The following is a 20638-nucleotide window of genomic DNA, read 5'->3' as shown; positions in this document are numbered from 1 at the left end:
ACGTTGTCCTTATATATAATAATTCAGACAAAGATACACAGGCAGAATTTCTTCATGTCAATTTGACCTGAAAAATATTGACCTGAAATTAACCTGAAAATGTAGCAATGACAGGCATACGCAAGTTACGGCACTTTCCCATTCTGCCCCGTGTTAAATAGGTCAATGTTGAATTCCATGTTTACCAGCTATAATTGTCTGGTCTTTCTATTTCCACTACACAGTAATCACAATAAAGTATGTTCTACTTGTCTTTCATATGATTATTACGTTTATCGATGTTTTCTTCAGCAAAAACGCCTTTATTCATACCCTCCCTCAGCGTAAAAATGGCGTCATCGCTGCCATTTTGGTAGCGATGTGACAGCTAACGACGCCTAATATATATATAAAGACACGTGTGAATCGAAATCAATTGTGTGTTTTGACTAATAGGAATGCAAAGCAATATCTAAACATGTGGTAAACCAGAACAGAAAATAGTTTGGCAACAGAAACTGGAGCGGAGAGACGAGGTACCGATAAAATCGTTAATATTTCCTTACTTACCCTTTGTGACACCCCCTTGACAGTGATATTATGAAACCTAGGGCACTTTTCTTTCAGAAAACATAACTGTCAAAACTTTAGAATGAAGCGCAACCGTGCGCAGGGTCAAAGAAGATGAGTATTCCACACTGAAATGTAATGCGCCATGATTTTCGAAGGGGATAACTCTAATCTAGTAGTCGTAGTTTACTACTTATGGAATATAAAAACGTACAGTAGGCCTATTAATCAAGCGTTTTAACACGAAAAAGTCGTCAATTTGAGTGGTGATCTCTAGTTTTAATGGATGGTAATAATATAAAAGTATGTTCTTTAAATTAAATGTAGATTCAGATTGCACTTGACTCATTTTTTTCACAAAGAAATCAATTCAATAATCAAATATATTTCCATTTTCATAATTATAAATTATAGATATTATAAATTATATTCCTTATTCAAATGCAGTCTTATTATTACCAAAAATTATTCAAACTGATATGATTTAGTTATTCGTGCTAAAACACTTAGTTCGTAAATTTATTTCACCATCAGTTTTACATGATAACCACCAGCATTAAAACTATGTCGTTTATCTTTTTAGGTCACCTGAGACGAAGTCTCAAGTGACCTATTCTAATCGCCTTTTGTCCGTCGTCGTCCGTCGTGCGTCCGTAAACTTTTTACATTTTCGACTTCTTCTCCAAAACCACTTAACAAAATTCAATGAAATTTGGCAGAAAACCACTTAACAAAATTCAATGAAATTTGGCAGAAAGTTTCTATGGCTGAAGGTCAACCAAAATTGTGAATTATATGGTCCCCAGCCCCCAGGGGCCTGAGGGGTGGGGCCAAAAAGGGTCAAATTGACTAAAACTTCAAGAATCTTCTTCTCTACTCTCAGATATGGTAGAATCAAATACTCTTCATAGATGGAAGGGTCTTAAGGTGCTTTACCAAAATTGTGAATTTCATGACCCTGGGGTCTCACGTTTGCCCCTGGGGAGGGGGTAAACTTTACTATAGTTTATATAGGGAAATCACATTTTTGACTATTATTTGTTGGATTTGTATTGGAATTCATTCTAACTTTGTTCAAATTATCATCATGGGATTACAGTTTGATGTTATGTACATGTTGGCCCTAGTTGACCCTCAGGGGCTGGTGGGCGGGGCCAAAAAGGGTCAAATTGACTGAAATTTCAAAAATCTTCTTATCTACTATATGTTAGAATCAAATACTCTTCATAGACTGACCCCATTAGGACTGATGGGTGGGGCCAAAAAGGGTCAATTTAGTTGGCCGAAATATTTCAAATCTCAGGTGACCGTTAAGGCCCTTTGGGCCTCTTGTTTAAAGATATTTCTCGTTACAATTATATTGACTTGAAATTTAACAATAAACACATCTTCCTGAAGATAGTTGCCTTATTTTTTGAAGAAATAGGAAAGTATCCTTTGATGGCAGAACCAAGTTGTTTTTCCTACATTTCAAAGTGCCACAACTCTGTCAATTTTGAAGGTAGAGTCTTCATTTTTTCACCATTTAACTCTATTTGTAAAGACCTTTCCAACAATGTATAACATGAAATGTTCCCTATAATTTAAAAAAATAGCCTGTTATTGCTAGAAAATGACCTGAATTTGACCTGAAATTACAATTAGAGATATGGGTCAATTCAATTAGAGATAGGTTCAATTTAATTAAAGATAGTGTTGTGAAATCGAGTGGTGTAACATGGCAAGATTGAGTTATCGTATCTGTATGACGATGTTGTCAGACAGAACAGCAACGACAGGAATAAACGTCTGTATTGCTCTGAGGTCTAACCGATAACTGAGGGCTAAAACATAGGTAATATAAAGGAACGAGGCCTTCCGGAGGACAACTACCCGGAATCCTCGGAACCGTACCTACAATACAATGCTGTTTCACAACAATAGGTTAAATTGTACCTATCTTTAAATAATTAAAGATAGGTACAATTAATTGAACCTATCTTCAAATAATTGAAGATAGGTTCAATTAAATTAAAAATAGGTTCAATTCAAATCAATTGAAGATAGGTTAAATTAGTCTGATTTAGACCTATCTTTAATAGAAGTGTACCTATGTTCAATTGAATTGTACCTATCTCTAATTGAATTGAACCTATCTCTAATTGAATTGAACCTATTTTTAATTTAATTGAACCTATCTTCAATTATTTGAAGAGAGGTTCAATTAATTGAATATATGTTAATTTGGCGTTCCATAAATCTTCAGTTATGCCCCCCCTAGTACGACGATTTATAAAGTAACGACAGGGAGTTTAAGGCGACGCTTGCGTTCTTCAAGAATACGAAATATCTGTCATTCCGGTTGTAATTCCGTAGCTCGCCGTTGAACGTTTTCAAGCAGATCAATGTCCTGTTGTTTGTATGATTTCCATATAAATCCATGTTCCATATTCCAAATGGGGTCGAACTAAAGCCTTATACAGTAAGCAGAACGATTTTTATCCAAGTTTGTGTATGATCTTCTGACGGCTCCCATTCGATTCGCTTTGTTTACGGCTGCTTGTATATGATCATGCCATTTCTAGAAAACATATTCTTACAAACTGGAATTAAAAAGACAAATTCGATTCTTCTATGTCTAGTGAACAGCCCACCATCTGATGAGAATAATTACGCTTTGCTGGAGTTATTGGAAGACGCAGATCCAGGGAAAAGGGCACGAGAACTTGTTAGATTTCAATCAAGGAATGAACTGGGAAACTCTTCGAACATATAAACCAACCAGCTAGTTGGCGAGGAATGGACAATCCACACATGAAAACTCTCTCTCACCAGTAGATTACCAGAGTACACTAGGCAAAAGGGATTATTGCATGATATTCTTCAATGTATTATGTAATATTAACGTAAGCAGTGCTTTTTTATCACTGGTATTTAAAAATTTGGGAAGAATAATGGTGAATTGGGAAAGATTCTTTTCGGATGTAAACTGCAAACTTTGGGAATTTGGCTAGCTTCAATATGAAATAATTTCATTTGGGAACGGGGCTTATTAACGACCCGAAAACGCCTACAGAAAAAAAACCTTGGTAAGTTTGAAACGGAAAATGAAAACATGTTAAAGAAGCTAACTATACAATGATTAATGAGGTATTAGGAAATACAAATTGGAAAGAGATATTACAACCGTCATACACTGTAAATGAGAGTTGGAATCAATTGAAGATTAGTCCGAACTCCGAAGAAAAAAAGTAAGAATTGGGAGAAACAACAAGTAGTGTTCCAGCGGACCAGGCAACACTAGCTGCCACCGGGGAAAAACAAGTACAGTTTCCAGTCGACCAGGCAAAAATAACGTACGAGGACATAAAGTCGTCAGTAGCGATCGAATTTCCGACGATTATCGTGTATACATTCCAGATATGATATGGTACCGTATACAATTTTGTAGCAAAATTCCTCTGGTTCCCTTCTGTAGTTTCTGTTTCTATATAAGAAGTGAAGGGTTACTGCAACATATATGTATATAGAGGTAAGTCTGTAGTGACGACATTAGGATCGTCGTAGCCTAAAGTCGGCATGGCATGTAATCTTTAGTCGGCGCATTTTACTTATAGTCATACATTAAACAAAAAATCAACTCGGCATGAATTTGATGAACGATTTCATGAAAAACTGGACAGACTAAACCATTGTGCAGACGACGCCGCCGCCAACACCAACGCCGACATAGTAATACCTATATGTCACCTTTTCAAAGCGACACAAAAATAAGCAGTTCGAATTTTGAACCTGTCGGCGTTCCGTATTCTAAGCTGTGAACATGGAGGTCTCTATTCTGAAGCGGTAGAAAGTATATATATAGGTCAGCTAAGGAAAAGTGTTCATTGTGTCGCCTTGAAAAGGTGACATATAGGTATTACTATGTCGGCGTCGGCGTTCGCACAATGGTTTCCGTGCAATGACTTGAGTTTCCTTTGGCCAATCAAACTCAAACTTCATACAGTGCTTCCTTACCAAAAGTTCTTCCTTGGGATTGCTTTTCAGGTTCAAAGGTCAAAGGTCAAGGTCACTGTTTCTATTAATAGAAAATTGGTTTCAATGCATTAACTTTAGTTACCTTCGGCCAATCAAACTCAAACTTCACACAGTGCTTCCTTACCAAAAGTGCTTGCCTGGGATTGCTTTTTAGGTTCAAAGGTCAAAGGTCAGGGTCACTGTTATTATTAATAGAAAATTGGTTTCCATGCAATAACTCAAGTTCCCTTCGGCCAATCAAACTCAAACCTCACACAGTGCTTCCTTACCAAAAGTGCTTGCTTATGATTGCTTTTCAGGTTCAAAGGTCAAAGGTCCTTGCTACTATAAATAGAAAATAGTTTGCTTGCATAACTTAAGATCCCTAGGGCCAATCAAACTCAAACTTTATGCATTGCTTTCTTATAGAAAGTGCTTGCTTGCTTTTAAATTCAAATCCTAGCTAGCTGTGCAGGCGACACATCCACTTCCGTGGAATTCTTGTTTATTTTTAATTCAGTGCACGGACCGCAGCGATATTTCAGTGGTCTATATATATACTGCACGGCTATTTCAAACACCTCCGCACAATTTGGTCAGTCGGAGCAAATGTTCACATTTCACTATAAAAATTGTCTTTTCATTACAAAGCAATCTTCCCTGGCAAGTTACTTTTTCTTAATACTGTAAGGTTTGAAAGAAATTGGAATTTTTAACGTAAGCTGGAACCTCACCTTTGGCCGTTAAATCGCTTAATGACAGAAAAAAAGCAGCACATCAACCAGCGTTGTAACTCTTATTACACTAAACGCTGCAATAAGAGGTTCAACAAAGTACTTATTCATAAGTTGACGAAGGCATTGAGAACATGGTAGGTGCGTCCTACACACATTGTGCCTCGGGTAGAAAGACATTTAATTAAAGGGCTTAGTGATAGCACCTTTGGATTGATGTACATGTACATACGTGTGTTAGGAATTAGTGGACATATGTTGGACACGGAGAGGACCTGATAGGGACATACTAGGAATTAGTGGACATATGTTGGACGCTAAGTGGACCTGATAGGGACATAATAGGAATTAGTGGACACATGTTGGACACGGAGAGGACCTGATAGGGACATAATAGGAATTAGTGGACATATGTTGGACACCCCGAGAGGACCTGATAGGGACATAATAGGAATTAGTGGACATACGTTGGACACGGAGAGGACCTGATAGGGACATAATAGGAATTAGTGGACACATGTTGGACACGGAGAGGACCTGATAGGGACATAATAGGAATTAGTGGACACATGTTGGACACGGAGAGGACCTGATAGGGACATAATAGGAATTAGTGGACATATGTTGGACACCCCGAGAGGACCTGATAGGGACATAATAGGAATTAGTGGACATACGTTGGACACGGAGAGGACCCGATAGGGACATAATAGGAATTAGTGGACATATGTTGGACGCTGAGTGGACCTGATAGGGACATAATAGGAATTAGTGGACACATGTTGGACACGGAGAGGACCTGATAGGGACATAATAGGAATTAGTGGACATACGTTGGACACGGAGGGGACCTGATAGGGACATAATAGGAATTAGTGGACACATGTTGGACACGGAGAGGACCTGGTAGGGACATAATAGGAATTAGTGGACATATGTTGGACGCTGAGTGGACCTGATAGGGACATACTAAGGACACAAAGGGAATGTGAAAACTGCATTTGTCCATCTTGACCTTGACCATGTCCCTGCTGCGTTTCCTGAAATTCTTGGGTATAGTGTTCATCTTAAATAATTTAACCTCCCAGAGTGTTGTCATTATGTTAATTTTTATGAGCCTTAAAATTAAAATACTTTTTTTTTTATCACATAAATGAAAACCTATGATTGGACAGATTTCAAGCTCAAAATGTGGAGGGCAAAATCATATATTTTCAATCCGTGACAAAACGTCATTGTCCTTATTATGCGATGTCACAATTCTTAGATTTCTGACACAGTCAGACTGAAAAACATTTCACTTTATTAAAAAGTGACATACACTGGATAACAGGTCGATTATGGTTAAGGTGAATCATGTATTTCTTAAGTTATGAGCTTGTTTTGTAAAGGAGAAGTCACTGATAGTTGATAATTGTGGGTTTAATTACCAGATATACCGTATATACATGTAGGTTAACATACATTGATGACATACGGGTAGTATGATTTCTTTATTGACATACGGCCCGTAATTAAGTTCATGTTATAAACAACACAATACATGCTATAGGTATAAAACAGCAATACCAATACAAAGTGGAGTACAGGTTAAATATGTACAGATCAGATCTTATTGGCTTCGAAAATAAAGGGCCTGTTTCCAGTAATGTTAATTCTCCATAGGAGCCTGCCCCCGTATAATTTCTTATCTAGCTCAACTACAGTTTTTTTTCTTTTCCGAAGAATAATTTTACACCTTTCCGACACCCAGATTTCATAATGTCAGTGAAAATGTATTTTTTATAAAGTCGTCATTTTGAGCATCAAAGACATAAGGTCGTAAATAAAAGAAGGTTATCTCGAAATTGTAATTCGCAACATAGTATAAATTTCTTTTGATAAATATTTCCAAAACATCGTGTTTATTCATAAAACATAAAACAAAAATTTTCTCGGATGAAAATGCACTTGCAGAGACACAATTATGAAGAAAAATGCCATAAAATTGCAATTTTCTCCCGTTATATAGCTTTGGGTGCAAATTTCCATCACAAAATCGGATAGAGCTTTACTTGTTTCATATGTGTACCAAACATCAGCTAATTCCATGTGGTGGAACGTTCTCATATCGCCGCCTGAATGTGGTTGTAAATTGAAAGAAAAGGGGAAATGAGTAACAACCTTGTCTGAAACCCTATTATATAGCTTATTATATACAAAATTGTATATTGAATATCAAAGCGGATATTTTCATGACAGTTTTATGATATCTAACGACTAAATAAACAGTATCGATATAAAGATTTACACTGAGGACACCCTGATACATGAATACTGTTCTATCTCAAGTTGTCCTCTTTTGAATTTTCTGATCGTGTGGCTTCATAAACCAATCGTTATTGTTTCAAGATGGAGGGTAAATGTGTTGGAGAAGGCTGTCAACTATACTTCAAGAAACGTAGTGGCAATAAGAACAGAAGTGCACGCAATGTAAATAGTCCACAATATAAATGGCTCCTAGATACGCTGGTGCAACAAGGATTGATGTCAGCAAAGGAACAAGCACTTATTTGCCAGAAGTACTACATGAAGTATCTTGGGAACAAAAATCAGCCTGAACCTGAACCCGAGCAGAACCAGGAAATAGAGGAAGAAGACGACTCCCCGTCCCACATCCTGCCGTTGCTGACCCTTCATGATCTTTTGAATGGATCATCTTCACACAAAAAATGCTGTCTCTGTCTTGTTACCTTTGCAATAAATGGAACAAAATCATCAGTCTTACCAAAACGTGCAAGACATCACCTGATCTATTCACACAAACTGTGGTGTCCCACCTCATCCCGCGTCTGCTCCATTCACCTTATTGGTAACGACTTAGATCCGTCTACAGAGGTTGTCCTTGATGGTAGAGGTTCCTTGGAATCTCAGTTACCATCAAAATCGTCCGAAATAATTAATGACCTCCTAGAGGTGTTGCACGTCCTTTCACAGAACCAGTCTGCGTTTGCAATAAGCTTTTCTTCTCTTGATGACTCGGCATGCATGGCCTGGACAGGTTGGTCCAAAGATCAGTTCCTCGAAATCCACTCGCACTGTTCCCCAAATCTTTCATCTGGTATATATACCAAGACTACACACGATGCTCTATTACTGTTCTGGGTAAAACTGAAAACCGACATTTCCTGGAGTCAGTGTTCTTCTCTTTTTGGAATTTCCAAGTCAAGTGTGTCCAAAACTTTCCACTCCATAGTACAGGCATTAGACACATCGATAGTCCCTCAATTTCTAGGTCCGGATCACTTGACAAGAGAATAGTTGCTCGGGCACAATACTGTCTTTTCAGAAGCATTTTTTGGAGATAAAGCCACTGCCATATTAGATGGCACCTATATTTATATCCAGAAAAGCTCCAACCACAAGCTCCAGAGAATGTCCTACTGTGGCCAGAAGAAGAGAAACTATCTCAAATTCATGAGCATCGCCTTATCAGATGGCTACATTCTGGACACAGTAGGACCATTCACTGGCAGCGAAAATGATGCTACAATTACAAAAAAAGTCATGGACAAGCTAGTTACTTGGCTACAACCAGATGACAATGTTGTCGTTGACCGAGGTTTTAGAGATGTCCTACTAGTTCTCGAAGCCTCTGGCCTCAATGCTAGCATGCCGTCATACCTGAAACCCGTTCAAAGTCAACATTCTGACGTCCAAGCAAATCTTGACAGAACTATCACCAAATCGAGGTGGATTGTGGAATCCTATCATGGTCGTCTGAAACACTGGACGTTCTTCCGAACGCAATTGGTGTCTAAAAGCTTTATCAATGTCATCGAGGCTTTGCTTCGAACCGTCACAGCCTGTCTGAATGGTATTAGAGGACCGATCTACCAGAGATCTCCAGAGAGAGATGCCAAAGATAGGCTAATGGCTGAACGTATGAAGGACCGTTTGACAACACCGAATGGTTTAGCTCAGAGAGTCAAGACAGATCCGGATCTATCTAGACGGGCAAGGTCCGAGTTTGTCAAGATGGATGCATCTTCCGTACTGCTTCCCCGTCTCGATCTCGATTACTTGAGAACCATTACGTGTGGAACGTATCAGATATCTCTGGCTCCTGGTTACATCGCCGAACATTTAAGTGATGACGGAGACTATGAGTTGTGGCTTTACCAGCACTCCCCAGACCTTCTCCGATGTCAAATACATTCTCGACACAAAAGCCAAACGAAATATAACGTTTGGATACGGTTCACCGTTTCACCCGATGATGAGGCCCCAATAAAGGACTACTACTGCCAGTGCCCAGTTGGAGAGAGAACGACGGGAATGTGTGCGCACATCTCCAGTATCTTGTACTACCTTGGGTATTACAGGGCGCTGGAAAACCCTCGACCATTACAACCACAGGTGAAGAAATTCCGACAAAACTTGAAATAGTTTTCCATGCGGCAACGGAGTGCATATGTCGAAAGTATGTTTGGGGCTCGATATGAAAGATCCCCGTTACCATGTGACTAACCAAACTTATAAATATAGGTATTATACAATCGCCCGTAGCTATGAACACTCCCGTAAATGCGAAAACCAACCAAAATCATAAGGAACACGTTTTGTTTGTTGTTCTGCCTATTTGTCAGCCAATGTCTTCAACCACGGGGACTTGTGAAGTAGCCATCTTGGATTTTTTTTTAATGAAAAAGTGTTTCTCTCACTTTTTTTCATATCTGTGTACATATTCTCAACATACCGAGCAAATACTCTCGTGTTTTTGTTAATTATCTAAACAAAGTCGAAAATCGGCAATTCAACCATAGGCTAATTCAACCCAAGATTTGAAAATGTTCCACCACTTACATGTTGATGATTTTTCCTCTCATCAATAGCATATTACGTACTGTTTAATAGGATAGAAATTGGTTTGCATCCAACGCCCATAAAAGGGTGTATTCTCTAAAAAACACAGTTTTTGTGTCTAAAATGTTATCGAAAATGGCATTTTTGAGATTGTTTCTTCCATAAAACAGCCAAATGGCGCGATGGAAACATGATTTTTTGTCACAATCATGCCATGAATGTATTCTTTACGGTGACCATCATTTGATTAGATTTTCATTAATATTTTACATAACATGCACATTTTATCAACACTTGGACAGCTTCTGAAAGGTACATCTTTATACTTTATAGATTTGTGACCACAACGACATGGGCAATGCACCACCAGCAGGAAATTTTGAATCAGAGAAGGGGCCATTTTGGAAACAGGCCCTTTGTCTAAAAGACTTAATTCTTTGATCTTGTTTACACTCAATAAATAACTGTATCAATTTGAACATTGAAGGTTTTTGCCACTAGTATTTTCAATGAGTATACATATTGCATGACTGCAGTTGGCAACAAACAATATCTCCCAGCATATCACAGGCCGAATTTCATCATTCTAAGTCTTTTGAGGCTTCAGAAGAAGTTGTTCTAAAAATGGTCTTGAGCAAGTCTGACTCCTTAGCCTTGACCCTGAATATAAGGTCATTCATCCCAGCAAGGTACAAGCCCAAAGGGTTTCTTGGTTATTGAGATGAGAAGTTGTTTAAGGTTTTAAGATATTTTACTGTGACGTTGAAAGTAAGTTAAGGTCATTCATTTGAAGAAACTTGGTTTTTCTTCATCCCAACATGCCTAATCTCAGGTATCTGGGCTTTTTGATGAATGAGAAGTCGTTTTAAGATTTTAACATTTTGAATAAATTTGAATCCCAACCACCTAGGGATGTTGCCACTAAAATATCAATTGCATACATTGCTTAGTTCCAGAGAAGAAGTGGTTAATATCAACATTGCCAAATGGACGCCTTTTGGCCCCGCCCCTCAAGCCCCTGGGGTGTCAGCCCCATCATTTGAATAAATTTGAATCCCAGTCACATTTGTTAAAGTCTGATCAGCGGTGAAGAAGCGGATGATGGACCGCAGACGACGAACACCACTGTTTGGTATAAGCTCACATTGGTCATTTGGACCAGGTGAGCTAATAACATGAGTTTCTAATGACACTTTAATGTTATCAAAGATGACATACAATGAGGTAAATGAAGACAATTTATTTTTTGCTAAAAGTAGATAAGATATAACACAATTTCCGTATGCATTAAAACTCACATCTACATATGTATTGTAATATCTCCATGTATGTAGCACAATTAACAGTGACCACAAGTAAGACACAAGATCCATGGGCCTTAACAGTCACCTTAGTTCTGAAAAATTTCAGGCCGTTTTACCCTTTTATGCCCCATCCATCAGTCTATGGGGGTCAGTCAGGCCGACATATGTATACCACCACCCTACCATCCCATACGAAGTTAGAATTAATTCCAAAAGAAATTCAACAAATGATAGTCAAAAATGTGATTTCTCTATACATTGTATAAACTATAGTAAAGTTTATCCCCTCCCCACGGGCAAACGGGCCACCTAAGGGTGGTGAAATTCACAATTTTGGTAAAGTAACTTTACTATGAAGAGTATTGATTTTTGAAATTTCAGTAAATTTGACCTCTTTTTGCCCCACCTCTCAATCCTCTGGAGGGTGGAGACCATATACTTCACAATTTTGGTTGACCTTCAACCATGGAAGGTTTCTGCAGGTTCTGAGAAGTTGATTATGTAAAAATGTTTACAGACACACAATGGCAGACTAAAGGCAATTAGACTCAGATGACCTAAAAATCAAGTACAGGCATCATTTTTTTTTTATTATTCAAAATTCTCTAATTTGACAGGAACAAGAAGTCTGTTGTTACATGTAGTATAGATCCATAAGAAGTTATGATTTTGATTTTACTGATTTAACAGGTAAATCAGATTCTAGTGTACAACATTCTGAAAATGTATCTGGATAATGATTTTCCTAATCATTGCTCATTTAAATGTTACACCTATTTTCCCACCAGAAGATTTTATAATTTTACATCAAGATTTAGAAATAAAAGTAGGATTGGAATTTGTAAAAGAAAGCATAGGAAAACTCTATACAGAATTTACTTTAAAAAAAGTTCATCAGATTTCCTTTCAGACTAGAAAATATTGTATGTACATGCATTGTTGCAGTTTTAATCTAGCATACAAAACTACAACTATTGCACCTAAGCTTTAATTTGTAAGCAATCAATTTTCATCTGTGCTTGTATCATCTTCAATGGTATCACTGTTGCCATCATCTGAACTACTCTCTTTGTTTTTATTTTCACTGTTCATCAAGGTCTGGCGAACATCTGTCAGTGCATAGCCAAGGAGATTTTTACCCTTCCATGTGTTTTTGTTCCAAGCAAGTTTGTTGCCTGATGCGAGGCCGATTCCCCAGATACGATCCATAGGACTTGCTTCCACCATGATCTTTGGATAAGTATCCAGCAGTTTCTTTCGGAGATGGCTGTTTTGGGAAAACTGTCAAAAAAGAAATAAAAATAACCAACAGATATTTTAAACATTGTAAACCACAAGTTCTGAAGTTGAATTTGTCAAGACTTGATTAATATAATAACATCTTTGAAATATTTTCAACAAATTAAAAATGTACACGTAAGTGTTTAGAAACAAGTTGAGAAGTATACTTGTATGCCCTATATATGCTAGTATACATTAGCCTGACACTAGAAATATTTGTTGTGATGCCTTAGATATGTAAAATTCCATATGAGAATACTGTGCGAGTATAACAGGAGTACCACATGATATGACAACAGACATCTGTCTACTGCCATCTTGTGTTATATATATACCTGTCTACTGCCACCTTGTGTTATATATATACCTGTCTACTGCCATCTTGTGTTATATATATACCTGTCTACTGCCATCTTGTGTTATATATATACCTGTCTACTGCCACCTTGTGTTATATATATACCTGTCTACTGCCATCTTGTGTTATATATATGCCTGTCTACTGCCATCTTGTGTTATATATACCTGTCTACTGCCATCTTGTGTTATATATATACCTGTCTACTGTCATCTTGTGTTATATATATACCTGTCTACTGCCATCTTGTGTTATATACACCTGTCTATTGCCATCTTGTGTTATATATATACCTGTCTACTGCCACCTTGTGTTATATATATACCTGTCTACTGCCATCTTGTGTTATATATATACCTGTCTACTGCCATCTTGTGTTATATATACACCTGTCTACTGCCATCTTGTGTTATATATATACCTGTCTACTGTCATCTTGTGTTATATATACCTGTCTACTGCCAACTTGTGTTATATATACCTGTCTACTGCCATCTTGTGTTATATATATACCTGTCTACTGCCATCTTGTGTTATATATACCTGTCTACTGCCACCTTGTGTTATATATATACCTGTCTACTGCCATCTTGTGTTATATATATACCTGTCTACTGCCATCTTGTGTTATATATACACCTGTCTACTGCCATCTTGTGTTATATATACCTGTCTACTGCCATCTTGTGTTATATATACCTGTCTACTGCCATCTTGTGTTATATATATACCTGTCTACTGCCACCTTGTGTTATATATATACCTGTCTACTGCCATCTTGTGTTATATATACCTGTCTACTGCCATCTTGTGTTATATATACCTGTCTACTACCACCTTGTGTTATATATACCTGTCTACTGCCATCTTGTGTTATATATATACCTGTCTACTGCCATCTTGTGTTATATATACCTGTCTACTGCCATCTTGTGTTATATATACCTGTCTACTGCCATCTTGTGTTATATATATACCTGTCTACTGCCATCTTGTGTTATATATACCTGTCTACTGCCATCTTGTGTTATATATACACCTGTCTACTACCACCTTGTGTTATATATACACCTGTCTACTGCCATCTTGTGTTATATATATACCTGTCTACTGCCATCTTGTGTTATATATATACCTGTCTACTGCCATCTTGTGTTATATATATACCTGTCTACTGCCATCTTGTGTTATATATACCTGTCTACTGCCATCTTGTGTTATATATATACCTGTCTACTGCCATCTTGTGTTAGATATACACCTGTCTACTGCCATCTTGTGTTATATATATACCTGTCTACTGCCATCTTGTGTTATATATACCTGTCTACTGCCATCTTGTGTTATATATATACCTGTCTACTGCCATCTTGTGTTAGATATACACCTGTCTACTGCCATCTTGTGTTATATATACACCTGTCTACTGCCATCTTGTGTTATATATATACCTGTCTACTGCCATCTTGTGTTATATATATACCTGTCTACTGCCATCTTGTGTTATATATACCTGTCTACTGCCATCTTGTGTTAGATATACACCTGTCTACTGCCATCTTGTGTTATATATACACCTGTCTACTGCCATCTTGTGTTATATATATACCTGTCTACTGCCATCTTGTGTTATATATATACCTGTCTACTGCCATCTTGTGTTATATATATACCTGTCTACTGCCATCTTGTGTTATATATACCTGTCTACTGCCATCTTGTGTTATATATACCTGTCTACTGCCATCTTGTGTTAGATATACACCTGTCTACTGCCATCTTGTGTTATATATACACCTGTCTACTGCCATCTTGTGTTATATATATACCTGTCTACTGCCATCTTGTGTTATATATATACCTGTCTACTGCCATCTTGTGTTATATATACCTGTCTACTGCCATCTTGTGTTATATATATACCTGTCTACTGCCATCTTGTGTTAGATATACACCTGTCTACTGCCATCTTGTGTTATATATACCTGTCTACTGCCATCTTGTGTTATATATATACCTGTCTACTGCCATCTTGTGTTATATATACACCTGTCTACTGCCATCTTGTGTTATATATACCTGTCTACTGCCATCTTGTGTTATATATATACCTGTCTACTGCCATCTTGTGTTAGATATACACCTGTCTACTGCCATCTTGTGTTATATATACCTGTCTACTGCCATCTTGTGTTATATATATACCTGTCTACTGCCATCTTGTGTTATATATACACCTGTCTACTGTCATCTTGTGTTATATATATACCTGTCTACTGCCACCTTGTGTTATATATATATACCTGTCTACTGCCATCTTGTGTTATATATATACCTGTCTACTGCCATCTTGTGTTAGATATACACCTGTCTACTGTCATCTTGTGTTATATATACCTGTCTACTGCCATTTTGTGTTATATATATACCTGTCTACTGCCACCTTGCGTTATATATATACCTGTCTACTGCCATCTTGTGTTAAATATATACCTGTCTACTGCCATCTTGTGTAATATATACCTGTCTACTGCCATCTTGTGTTAAATATATACCGGTCTACTGCCATCTTGTGTTATATATATACCTGTCTACTGACATCTTGTGTTATATATTATATATATACCTGTCTACTGCCAACTTTTGTAAAATATATACCGGTCTACTGCCATCTTGTGTTATATATATACCTGTCTACTGCCATCTTGTGTTAAATATATACCTGTCTACTGTCATCTTGTGTTAAATATATACCTGTCTACTGCCATCTTGTGTTATATATATACCTGTCTACTGCCACCTTGTGTTATATATATACCTGTCTACTGCCATCTTGTGTTAAATATATACCTGTCTACTGCCATCTTGTGTTATATATATACCTGTCTACTGCCATCTTGTGTTATATATATACCTGTCTACTGCCATCTTGTGTTATATATATACCTGTCTACTGCCATCTTGTGTTAAATATATACCGGTCTACTGCCATCTTGTGTTATATATATACCTGTCTACTGACATCTTGTGTTATATATTATATATATACCTGTCTACTGCCAACTTTTGTAAAATATATACCGGTCTACTGCCATCTTGTGTTATATATATACCTGTCTACTGCCATCTTGTGTTATATATACCTGTCAACAGCCATCTTGTGTTATATATATACATGTCTACTGCCATTTTGTGTTACAAGGGGTGGATTGTTTGTATTGTGACCCAGCCTTATTATACCTTGTCACAAGGGGTGGATTATTTGTATTGTGACCCAGCCTTATATCATACCTTAGCGATGTTTCCCTTTTTAACAACATCCACACACTTGGCACTCCAGATATCTGGGACAAAGTTCCTGACTTTACGACCCAATTTCTTCTGTGAGAATGCCTTTGCTGCCTTCATTATAGCCTTAGCATTTTCATCATCTTTGAAGGTCACTGAATAAAAAGACAAAATTATGGGGAATTTAATCCAAGTAGACTTCAGTATTTTTAGCACACATGATTACAGTAGCCTATATTTTGATGTACAACATAAACATGTACCTTATTTGACATTGAACATACAATAATTCATCATATCAACAAGAGGCCCATGGGGCCTGTATCGCTCACCTGGTTGGATTTGACCAAATGTCAAAATAATGTTCATGTTCAATTTGGGTGTACACATACTCTCTAAGGGACTGAAAGACCCTACAGATTATTTTACAACATAATTGTGCTTAAAGAAACTAAGTCTCTTAGGGTGGGGAAAGACCCTTGGGCCTATTTTTACATAAGAATTGTGTTTATCCCTTAACGTCCAGCGATGCCATACATAGTTATGGGATAGAGGGTCAAAGTAACCATTTTTGCAAAATCTGTTCCCCTTTCACCAAGGATGTTTCTGACCAAATTGGGTTCAAATCCATTCATAACTTTATGACTAGTAGTGATTTAAGGAATTTCCTCTATTTCCCCTATTGGGCCCTGCCCCTTTGGCCCCTTGGAGTCAGAATAAAAAAATTATACAAACACTTTCCCCCTTCCCCAAACGATGTTCCTGGTCAAATTTGGTTGATTTCCATTTAGAACTTTATGACTAGTAGTGATATAAAGACAAATATCTATTTACCCTATTTGGCCCCATCCTTTAGGCACAAAGGGGGTCAGAGTCAATATTTATACAAACTCTTTCCCCCTTCCCCCAAGGATATTCCAGACCAAATTTGGTTCAAAACCATTCATAACTTGATGATAAATAGCAATTTAAAGGATTAATCCCTATTTTCCCTATGGGCCCCGCCCCTCAGGCCCCTGGGGGTTCAGAGTAAAAATTTATACAAACTCAGTTCCCCTTCTCCCAAGAATGTTCCTGACCAAATTTAGTTAAAATCCATTTAAAACTTTATGACAAGTAGCGATTTAAAGACTAATCTCTATTTCCCCTATTGGGCCCCGCCCCTGAGGCCCCTGGGGGGCCAGACCCACCGTTTATACAAAATTGGTTCCCCTTCACCCAAGGATGCTTCAGACCAAATATGAATCAAATCCCTTCATTTCTACAGAAGAAGAAGGATTTCAAAGAATTTGCTATATTTCCCCTATTGGGCCCCACCTTTAAGGCCCCTGCGGGGGCCAGACCAACCGTTTATACAAAATTGGTTCCCCTCCACCCAAGGATGGTTCAGACCAAATATGGATCAAATCCCTTTATTCCTACAGAAGAAGAAGGATTTCAAAGAATTTGCTATATTTCCCCTATTGGGCCCCGCCCCTCAGGCCCCTGGGAGGCCAAACCAACCGTTTATACAAAATTGGTTCCCCTTCACCCAAGGATGCATCAGACCAAACATGGATCAAATCCCTGTATTCCTGCAGAAGAAGAAGGATTTAAAGAATATGCTATATTCCCCTATTGGGCCCCAACCCCCAGGCCCCCTGGGCCCTTCGGGCCAGGTGAGCTAATAATTTGACATTGAACATACAATAATTCATCATATCAATAATTTGACATTGAACATCTACTTATAAATGTTTATATCAATTTTCACCCAATTACATTAATTTCTACAGCCAGTCAGACATTATGGTGAGAGAAAGCGTTATACAGCTCAGTGAATGGATGACTTACAAGCTTTCTGATGCATCATGTATAACTCTATATACAGCTCAGTGAACGGATGACTTACAAGCTTTCTGATGCATCATGTATAGCTCTATATATAGGTCAGTGAACGGATGACTTACAAGCTTTCTGATGCATCATGTATAGCTCTATATATAGCTCAGTGAATGGATGACTTACAAGCTTTCTGATGCATCATGTATATAGCTCTATATAAAGCTCAGTGAACGAATGACTTCCAAGCTTTCTGATGCATCATGCATAGCTCTATATAAAGCTCAGTGAACGGATGACTTACAAGCTTTCTGATGCATCATGCATAGCTCTATATAAAGCTCAGTGAACGGATGACTTACAAGCTTTCTGATGCATCATGTATAGCTCTATATAAAGCTCAGTGAACGGATGACTTACAAGCTTTCTGATGCATCATGTATAGCTCTATATATAGGTCAGTGAACGGATGACTTACAAGCTTTCTGATGCATCATGTATAGCTCTATATATAGCTCAGTGAACGAATGACTTACAAGCTTTCTGATGCATCATGTATAGCTCTATATATAGCTCAGTGAACGAATGACTTACAAGCTTTCTGATGCATCATGTATAGCTCTATATATAGCTCAGTGAACGGATGACTTACAAGCTTTCTGATGCATCATGTATAGCTCTATATATAGCTCAGTGAACGGATGACTTACAAGCTTTCTGATGCATCATGTATTGTTCAGCACAGTTATATTTGACACCATCAACAGTAAACACAGCAGGGTGAAACTGGCTGAACGGTGATTCTTCCTTCCAGAAAAATTCAAAATCTTCCTTCTTTGTTCCTGCAGGTAGCTTTGTGGTTGAAGACTTCCCCTTCACAAACATATCCAGTTTCATTTGTTTTGCAGAAGACGGTTTTTGGTCTTCAAAAGAATCAGTTTTGGCACCTTTAAGAAAAAATACTTTAGCTTTATTGATATATACATGCCAACTTCTTAGAATTTTTCGCAGGAAAGATTGTGTTTGTTCAGAATTTCCAGTCAATTATAGGCCTCCTCTTGACAAATGAACAGCTAACTATATTCAATTGTTCTTTCTGTTAAATTTATTTGTTTAGTTATAACAATACCAAATATATCTGGTTATAAGCATGTATGATTATCTGGGGTAAAATTTACTATCTATCCTCAAATAAGTCCCCTTCCCTAACGTAAAAAAGTGGTATTAAAGTTTGTGCAGGACTAATTTGTGAACCACTTTTAGCTTACTATTTTGAAACTACTGATTCTGCAAAAGTGAAGAAGATAGATAATTTGTGGGACTATTTTACTATTTTACTATATCCGTATAGACCCTCGTTTCACGCTAGTCAAAATTTCATACTTGACTCGACGCCATATTGCTATGTAGGTTGCGGGCGGCCTAATTAGCCTAATAAGTGCGCGATGGAGCGATAAGGAAAAAAATACATTTATTTTTATATATTTTACCCCTTATAATTTATAAATAATGAATTTTTGAATTCAATTTAACAGGTTTTGGGAAATAATAAGCTTAGTTTTCTTAATTCAAACTATGCAAGAAGAAAAACACAATAAAGCGTATGTGGTCTTTTCGGTCCATTGCGTTCCGATTCGGGTGGTTAGTCGTGCTGTCACTTACAAAATGGCGGGTCAACAGTACGAAATTTTGACTAGCGTAAAGCGAGGGTCTATACGGACAGAATAAAACACCTAGTAGATGGGACTAAATGGGTGTTCTGGGGTAAATAAATATCTCATTTATCCATATATGTAAGGTAGGCGTTATGTCACACCCGATTTTATTGTAATCACACCAAATTCTTAGCGCCACCAAACGGTGTCGGATAATTCCACGTTTTCATATAGTAGTGAGCTCTGGCCCTACACCAGACATGGTGACTGGGCCAGAGAAAACTCGAGCCTAAGTTTTAGGATATACGGAAGTAGTTAAAAACAATCTATTTTAAGGAGATAGTAAACACTCAAAGGTTCTCTCTACATATAAATACCACATACATATTTATATTAAAGAACATAAAAATGTAGTGCCAGATATGACTACTGCACAAAACGAAAGTAGAGTGTGCGAGCTAAAAGCGCGCGTACATTATATTATACTTACTCCTTTTGTTTGAAGCCATCTTGATTTTTCTATTGCGTTGAACACAATTCAGCACTCGTCTAACAAACATTTAGTTTCAGCATCTTCGATTGGACGTCAATATTTATGATTAATTATATACACTGATCATGACGTTAGGCCTATACCTGTCCTACTTAGTCACTGAATATGTTTAACTAAAACCTGAAGCAAATGACTGTTAAAGATGGCCGGGTTAAAAAAAGCAAACACTACTGTACGTGTATCTTATATGATATAGCTCTATCGTTGTATAAACTATCATGTTATTACCGTGTTTTTTTAAAAAGTAAGCTGAA

The 20638-nt window shown here is 37.5% G+C and overlaps 1 protein-coding gene across 1 annotated transcript; it reads right to left on the bottom strand.

Annotated features, from left to right (window-relative positions):
- Positions 1–11349: 11349 nt before the first annotated feature.
- LOC117325035 (riboflavin biosynthesis protein PYRR, chloroplastic-like) lies at positions 11350–20508 on the bottom strand. Its single transcript, XM_033880939.1, has 4 exons — positions 20322–20508; positions 18887–19123; positions 16359–16510; positions 11350–12709 (listed from the first exon to the last, which is right to left on the bottom strand). Exons 1-4 carry the CDS (start codon positions 20389–20391, stop codon positions 12431–12433), a joined length of 738 nt encoding a protein of 245 aa, XP_033736830.1. The 5' UTR covers positions 20392–20508; the 3' UTR covers positions 11350–12430.
- Positions 20509–20638: the final 130 nt, after the last annotated feature.

This window comes from Pecten maximus, chromosome 4 (assembly GCF_902652985.1).
Source record: "Pecten maximus chromosome 4, xPecMax1.1, whole genome shotgun sequence".
NCBI classification, from domain to species: Eukaryota; Metazoa; Mollusca; class Bivalvia; order Pectinida; family Pectinidae; genus Pecten; species Pecten maximus.
This window is presented reverse-complemented; position numbering and strand designations above follow the sequence as displayed.